Below are 8,216 nucleotides of genomic sequence, written 5' to 3'. Positions count from 1 at the left end.
CCTGAAAGGCTTGTCTCATACACTGCAATACTTGGAACCTTCCCTCGAAGGGCTTGTCATGATCATCCACACCTTAACTATTTCCCCCCGAAAGGGATTGTAATGGTCAAGATCTCTAACATTACACATATACATGCATAGTCAACATAATAAACAAATTAATGTAACTCACTTAAATAACAAGTCGTATGAACAATACTCCTGCCGTAAGCTATGATAAACTTCGTTTTCTCTAAACTCGTATATACCATACAATAATCTCTACTTAGACCGCATCTCGAATCATTACTTAGTAATACTTATATCATACTTTATTTTTACTTTTACTTTCGTTACAACAATCTGTTCATGGATAGATTTACCCTCTTAAACTCATTTTTTCAGTAAGGTTATTACTTATTGTTAAATTCACTCCTTTACCTTTTCATTGATATATAATACACATTATAACGATTTTTTATTGATTTTATATGAATTTAAGAAGTAATGGCACATTGCAACAAAATGTTTACCAATCTCTTGATTGCATTGAACAAAACGGGATAAACGATCTACTTACAACCAGAATCAGCCTAGGAAGTTTGTAGATAAAAGCTAGTAGACATTCATAACTTTCCAACTATATAAATTACACTTTCAAACAATTTTGAGGGAATTTTTTATAATTTCTAGAAATGCGAGGCAAATTCATGATTTATAGCATTAAAGTTATTAAGTCAACTTTCACCCCTACCTATTAAGCACTTAATGACAAAACTTTTACTTAATACTTTCAGTGGTTTAAGAGCTCATAAGTAATACATCAATACGTGTGTCAAGGGTGGTTTGATGGATTAAGAACATGGCTTACATAGGCTTAACAATATGAGGGTTTTACTTAAAACCATAGCTTTCAACACTAGGGTGTTGGGTTAAGCTTTCAACTTAACCCCTTAAGATTAGAATTCCATCATAAGGCTAAATCAATGAATTCTTTTTACATCCACCACATTGTGGTGCTTTATGATGGCTATATGGTGGTGGTTTGGCGGTAAGAACTCTTACATCAAATGTAGATTGCTAAAATAAAGAAAATAGAGGAAAATGGACTTCATGGCTTAATTACTCAACTTTTTTAAGGTTGGAAACAGTAATACAACAACTAACCCTCGTTGGAACCCTTGTGTTGGTGTCATGTTGGTTCGCTGGCAGCCATGGTTGTCAGCGGTGGTGAATTATGGTAGTGACTAGTGTTTTTGATGGTAGCAAGTAAAGAATAAGAAAAAGAAAAGAACTTACTTACGGTTGGAACGCTTGATCACCCCCCCCCCCCCCCAACCAACCCTCTTATCTCCCTTTTTCGGCAGAGCTCGAGCGGCACCTCTTTTTCTAGCGACCCTCTTCTCTCGCCTCTTTCTTTCTCTCACTATTGTGATGCGTCGAACTCTAAAAAGAGGGGTAAAATGGTGTTTAAGGTTAGGGCATCCATAATGCATGAAACTTATTAGAGTTTAATGGATTGATATATCATCATTATACTCTCCATACAACTCTACCAAAAAATTTCTACAATGCATTAAACTCTTCAATTAAATATATTTATAAAATCTAATTTATTACAAATTTAATAATTGAAAGGTTTCTTTTTTTCCCATTGAAAAATTCAACAGTCATTGAACTCCATATCTATTGAGTGTGAATTAGACATGTCATCTCATTCAACTCTTTTATTGAATTATTCATTCGAGATGTTTTTAGCCGGTATATATACGTTAGTTTTGTGACTTGGGCAGCTAGTAGAATCGTCCCATCCTTTACGCTATTTTTCTCTTGCCATTGCCATGTCGGAATAACGCTATTCGGTGTTGCTCGTAGCGAGTGGCCTTAGCCGTGTATTTGTAAAGTTGCATATCAGATTGCGCCAACACTATACAATATACATATATAAATATGATTAAATCCAGTTAAACTAAATACTTTATTTTTATAAAATATATGTAGTGGTAAAGTAAAATAATTTGATTTATAAAAAATGAAATAAATTTTCATGTAAACTTTATGTAAAATAAAATACTTTAATTTATAAAATAATATTATTTGTCAAATTTACATTATTTAACACATTACAATATTTGGGTAAGCTTTTAAATCAAGTTTCTTTATCGTTATTAATTTATTAATTAAAATTAATTCCGATCCACGCACTGCTTTGTTTATTTAAAAGAATTGACCAATAGTTTTAAATCATGATATGTTTTCTATGATAATTTTTAGTAAAAAAATAGAACTTTTTGGATGAATGGAGTATCCTCTAAGACATAAGAGAAGAAATTGGTTATGGACTTAAATCAATTTTGTTTCACAATTATAATGATAATAACTATCTAAACAAAGTAATAAACTCTTTAATAAAAAAAATGTTTAATAAAATCTCAATATTTTATGTCAGTTTTCAAAATTTTTATTTTTTTAAACACAAAAGTTCGGATTATTTTATATTTTGCCTAAATTTATAAAACAATTCTTTTTCTTTTCAATAGAAAAAATAACAAATTATCGTATAAAATTAAATAATTTAGATTTTTTATTCAAAAAGTTAAATATTGAGATTAAACCACAAACTAATCTAAATTATTGAAACTTTATCAAAATTTTCATATAAAAAATTCAAAAAATAATGTTTATATAATAGTTAAAATTTAATAATTATTTATTTTTTGTGGCAAATTAGAAAAAAAAAATGGCAAAAAAACACTTCAACAACTAGGATTTGTACATTACGCATTAAATATTGTACATTTATCAGGTCATTGTCAGGTATGCCGACGGGATGAACAAACCCCATCTGCAAGACTGCAACTCTAACAGCATTCCTTCACATTCCCGCAAAAATTTTAAACCTTCACACCATGAAAATCACCTTTCTTTTGCTTCAAAATCTCAATTCTAGAAAGACACCAACATCCCACCCTCCATACCAGCAACCCTTCCTTTTCACTAATCCTGAAATGGCGCACCAACCTCACATATCATACCCTATTCCGCTCATCCGAATTCCATATAAAGAAAAGGAAGAACAAATGAAGGAACCAAGTCGAGTCAATTTCGCAGCATTTGCGAGATAAAACCCAATCCAATTGGGGTTTAGAGCGAAGCGAAATGATGCACCCGGAGATGCCGATTTGCAACACCTGTGGCGAACAAGTTGGGTTTGTTTCGAATGGGAGTGGAGTGTTTGTCGGCTGCCATGAGTGTAATTTCCCGATCTGTAAAGCTTGTTTGGATTATGAGATCAAGGAAGGGCATAATGCTTGTATACAATGTGGTACCCCTTATGATGGTATTAGTTCTAAAAACCCTTTCTTCGGATTTTTTTTGCTTTTGATTCGCATATGAACTTGAAATTGGGAATTTCCTTTATTGTTACTTTATAACTAAACCAACTTGTATTTTCCGATTATACAGGAAGCTTAACAAATGTTGCAGAAAAGGAGCCTGTCACCCACACTACCATGGCTGGTCACCTTAATCACAGTCAGGTATAACTACAAGTCATAAACATGGCGAATTTAACCATTTTTACCAAAAGTTATATAATTTGAATACAATTCACATTGAATTTTCCATATTCTTTGGTGAAGGATGCTGGACTTCATGCAAGAAATATAAGCACTGTATCAACAGTGGATAGTGGTGAGTCACATTGAATTTTGAGTCATTCAGATATTTTGGAGCTTCAATTTTATAATCAAATAATCTTTCTTTGTTTTTCTTTTTTTTTTTTCATGAAGAAATGATTGATGAAGATGGGAACCCAATCTGGAAGAACAGGGTCGAAAGTTGGAAGGATAAAAAGAACAAGAAAAAAAAGAGTGTCGCTAAAGTTGCTAAAGAAGTTCAAATTCCTGTAGACCAACAAATGGGTGAAAAGCAGGGGTAAGTACATGACATTTTAGTTCCTTTTCCCTCTTTAGTAAAATCAAAATTATGATTAAAAGTTGCAACTTGACAACTTTGGTTTAATTAATGAGAACTAATAATTATTTCTTACAGGTCAACAGAGGCGAATGCAATGCAACCACTTTCACAAATAGTTCCAATTCCAAAGAGCCAAATCACACCTTATAGAGTTGTGATTATAGTGCGATTGATCATTTTGGGGCTTTTCTTTCATTACAGAATAACAAATCCAGTTGAAAGTTCTTATGGTTTATGGCTAACTTCTGTTATTTGTGAGATCTGGTTTGCTATTTCTTGGGTCTTGGATCAATTCCCCAAATGGTGTCCCATCAATAGAATTACTTTCACCGATGAACTATCTGCAAGGTAAAAAAAAAAACATTTAACTAAAAAATTGGAATAGAAACTAAAAACTAAAATACACTCCATATGTATCGATCTATCATAGGTATGAAAGAGAAGGTGAGCCTTCAGAACTTGCAGCGGTTGACTTCTTTGTGAGCACAGTTGACCCTTTGAAAGAGCCTCCTCTAATCACAGCCAATACTGTACTTTCAATCCTAGCCGTTGATTACCCAGTTGATAAAGTCTCATGTTATGTCTCGGATGATGGTGCTGCAATGCTTTCGTTTGAATCCCTTGTTGAAACCGCGGAGTTTGCAAGGAAGTGGGTCCCGTTTTGTAAACGGTTTTCAATTGAACCACGTGCACCTGAATTTTACTTCTCCCAAAAGATCGATTACTTGAAAGATAAAGTCCAACCTTCGTTTGTGAAGGAACGTAGAGCAATGAAAGTAAGTTTCAAAGAGTTTATTATGTTGATTTGGAAAAATTGAAAATTAAAGTACATTGTTTGTATGTTTTGTAGCGGGATTATGAGGAGTATAAAGTGAGGGTAAATGCTTTAGTGGCTAAAGCTCAGAAAACTCCGGAAGAAGGATGGACCATGCAAGATGGAACACCGTGGCCGGGAAATAACACACGTGACCACCCGGGAATGATTCAGGTGCAAAAGACGTTTTTGTCATTCTGCTCCTGATTATTGAAAATAGCCCTAGAAAGTTTATCGTGTCCCGTGTAACAAATGCAAAATGAGGTCTAGGTTCATTGAACCAGGACATCACCTTTATGTTAGCTGTGGGACCGGTTGGTGGGAGTTATAGGAGTGGTGTTTACTTTTCTTGTCATAAACAAACATGTTTGATCAAGTGTCGTTAGATAACCGTCATTTTGCGTATTTTCAGGTTTTCCTAGGACACAGTGGGGCCCGCGACATTGAAGGAAATGAGCTTCCTCGGCTAGTTTATGTATCTAGAGAGAAGAGGCCCGGATATCAACACCACAAAAAGGCCGGCGCTGAAAATGCTCTGGTAAATCTTAAATTACATCGTCACACCGTGTTGTCTGGATAAATAATGTTCAAAAAATATTTGATAAAAAGATGTCACAAAGTGTTTGTTAGGCTTATTGACTTAATCGTGAAAGTGTTTGTTACCTGACTTTCTCTATTAAGTTGTTCTTTCTGTATTAAGTAAAATGTTTCTTTTATCAGGTTAGGGTTTCTGCGGTTCTCACAAATGCACCCTATATTCTTAATTTGGATTGTGATCACTATGTAAACAATAGCAAGGCAGTTCGAGAGGCTATGTGTTTCTTGATGGACCCATTAGTTGGTCGTGATGTTTGCTATATACAATTCCCTCAAAGGTTTGATGGTATTGACCGAAGTGATAGATACGCCAATCGAAACACGGTTTTCTTTGATGTAAGCCTCATAATGATTGTTAAATTGTTACCGAATAAATCATGTATAAAAATAATGAATTTTGGCATTCTTTTTGTTAATTTTAGGTTAATATGAAAGGATTAGATGGCATTCAAGGGCCGGTTTATGTGGGAACGGGTTGTGTGTTCTATAGGCAAGCTTTATATGGTTATGGACCTCAATCTCTACCCGCATTATCAAAGCCTTCTTCTTCATCTTCATGTTGTTGTTGTGGACCCAAGAAGCCTAAGAAAGATCTAGAAGAGTTTCAACGTGATTCTAGAAGAGACGATTTAAATGCCGCGATTTTTAACCTTAAAGAGATTGAAAGTAAGACCATTTTCTTTTCTTTATGCATTAAGTAAAAAACAAACATTCATATATAGCTTATCAGATTAAGTCATTTCCTGAGTAAAAAAGAAACAACATTGATTAAATGGGATGTTTGTGCAGGTTATGATGATTATGAGAGGTCATTACTCATCTCTCAAATGAGCTTTGAGAAAACTTTTGGCATGTCATCTGTGTTTATAGAATCAACTTTAATGGAAAATGGAGGATTAGCCGAATCTGCAAACCCAGCCACCATGATCAACGAAGCAATTCATGTCATTAGTTGTGGGTATGAAGAGAAAACCGCATGGGGCAAAGAGGTAAATAACTCAAAACAGTTCTACTTTCACCATTTTTATCAATTTACCAGTTAGCTATGTTCTGTAATGATTGAAACTTTTTGAAATATGAACAGATTGGATGGATATATGGATCAGTTACAGAAGATATCTTGACAGGATTCAAAATGCATTGTAGAGGATGGAGATCGATATATTGTATGCCAGTAAGACCTGCATTCAAAGGATCAGCTCCGATCAATTTGTCCGATCGTTTGCACCAGGTTTTGCGATGGGCGCTTGGATCCGTCGAAATCTTCTTAAGCAGACACTGTCCGTTGTGGTACGGATGGGGCGGCGGACGCCTGAAATTGCTCCAAAGACTCGCGTATATAAACACCATCGTCTACCCCTTCACCTCTCTCCCTCTAGTTGCATACTGTACGTTGCCGGCGATCTGTCTTCTCACCGGAAAATTCATCATACCAACGGTAATTAGTAATCACCAATTTCATAGATCACGAAATTAAAACATCACATCAATAGCAAATAGTAAGTGCATTTGTTCTTCGATTTCAGCTTTCGAATCTGGCAGCAGTTTGGTTTCTGGGCCTTTTCTTATCGATCATTACAACCAGTGTGTTGGAAATCCGATGGAGCGGCGTTAGTATCGAAGAGCTCTGGCGTAACGAGCAGTTTTGGGTGATCGGTGGTGTCTCCGCCCATCTGTTCGCCGTTTTCCAGGGATTCCTGAAAATGTTGGCGGGAGTGGATACGAACTTCACCGTGACCAGCAAATCCGCCGACGATCTGGAGTTCGGCGAGCTTTATATGATAAAATGGACCACCGTTTTGATCCCTCCGACGACGCTTCTGGTTGTGAATTTGGTCGGAGTGGTGGCGGGATTTTCCGATGCGCTTAACAAAGGGTATGAGGCGTGGGGCCCGCTTTTTGGGAAGGTGTTCTTTGCGTTTTGGGTGATTCTTCATTTGTATCCGTTTTTGAAAGGGCTGATGGGAAGGCAAAACCGGACTCCGACGATTGTGATTTTGTGGTCGGTGTTGTTGGCGTCGGTGTTCTCGCTTGTGTGGGTGAAGATCGATCCGTTTGTTAGTAAAGGGGATTCGAGTCTTACGCAAGGATGCATTGCGATTGATTGTTGATTTGTTGGGTATAAATTGTAATTTTTGAAATTTAGATCTTTTTGGTTCGAATGAGTGTTGTGTATGTTTGTTTGGAGAAATGTAATTGATGGGAAAACTTTAATGGAATATAAGAATTTCATTACATGATTATGCGTACATGATACTTGTGAAAATTCTTTATTAATTGGTTAAAAGGTTATGTTTGTGTGACATTTTTTTAGATAAATATTAGTATTTTTTTAGGGTTTATAAGGTCAAACGCAATTAAGAATGCGTAGATTAAAAAACTAACGAACACAATAATAAATGTGGACCATATGATCGGGATAACTGTGTTGCGTCATGAGGTTTACTAGTAGAAACAATATCTAAGGGTGTAAAAGAACCAACCGAACTTTCGGCGAGAAGTTCGTTAATTTAATAATTGAACACAACTTATCACTCAATTACTTAAGCGAACGAACATGAATAATAGTCTCGTTCTTCAACATTCGTTTATGTTGTTCGTTTACGGTCGTTTATATTCGTTAATTTAAGTTTTTTTTTATGTTTATACATGTTCAATTATTCTTTATTACGTTACTATATTATATGTTCGTTTATGTCCATATATGTTCAATTGTGTTTGTTTATCATTGTTCGTTTAACATGTTCACGAACATAAACAAGGTAATTTGTTAAATGAATGAAAATGAACAAGAAAACTCGTTCGTTTATCCATTTGTGTTAGTTCGTTTGTTCGATTAACTTAAACG

At 35.1% G+C, this 8,216-nt stretch overlaps 1 protein-coding gene across 1 annotated transcript; it reads left to right on the top strand.

The window, feature by feature from the left end:
- The first annotated feature begins 2,813 nt into the window (after positions 1 to 2,813).
- On the top strand, positions 2,814 to 7,605 carry IRX1 (cellulose synthase family protein). Its single transcript, XM_079009664.1, has 13 exons — positions 2,814 to 3,319; positions 3,445 to 3,518; positions 3,621 to 3,672; positions 3,771 to 3,915; positions 4,033 to 4,305; positions 4,388 to 4,733; positions 4,808 to 4,945; positions 5,184 to 5,309; positions 5,492 to 5,704; positions 5,791 to 6,034; positions 6,158 to 6,357; positions 6,453 to 6,806; positions 6,895 to 7,605. Exons 1-13 carry the CDS (start codon positions 3,139 to 3,141, stop codon positions 7,477 to 7,479), a joined length of 2,931 nt encoding a protein of 976 aa, XP_078865790.1. The 5' UTR covers positions 2,814 to 3,138; the 3' UTR covers positions 7,480 to 7,605.
- Positions 7,606 to 8,216: the final 611 nt, after the last annotated feature.

The sequence above is a fragment of the Lactuca serriola genome, chromosome 7 (assembly GCF_051521515.1).
Source record: "Lactuca serriola cultivar US96UC23 chromosome 7, Lser_US96UC23_V15, whole genome shotgun sequence".
In the NCBI taxonomy this organism is placed as follows: Eukaryota; Viridiplantae; Streptophyta; class Magnoliopsida; order Asterales; family Asteraceae; genus Lactuca; species Lactuca serriola.
Note: the sequence above shows the minus strand (reverse complement) of the source record. Positions and strands in the feature narration are given on the sequence as shown.

What these genes read in the sequence shown, in the direction of transcription:
- IRX1 (XM_079009664.1), top strand. Translation starts at nt 3,139, where the DNA reads ATGATGCACCCGGAGATGCCGATTTGCAACACCTGTGGCGAACAAGTT. An exon ending in AGGAACGTAGAGCAATGAAA is followed by an intron (nt 4,734 to 4,807) that starts GTAAGTTTCAAA and finishes TATGTTTTGTAG; the next exon opens with CGGGATTATGAGGAGTATAA. An exon ending in CCGGCGCTGAAAATGCTCTG is followed by an intron (nt 5,310 to 5,491) that starts GTAAATCTTAAA and finishes TTCTTTTATCAG; the next exon opens with GTTAGGGTTTCTGCGGTTCT.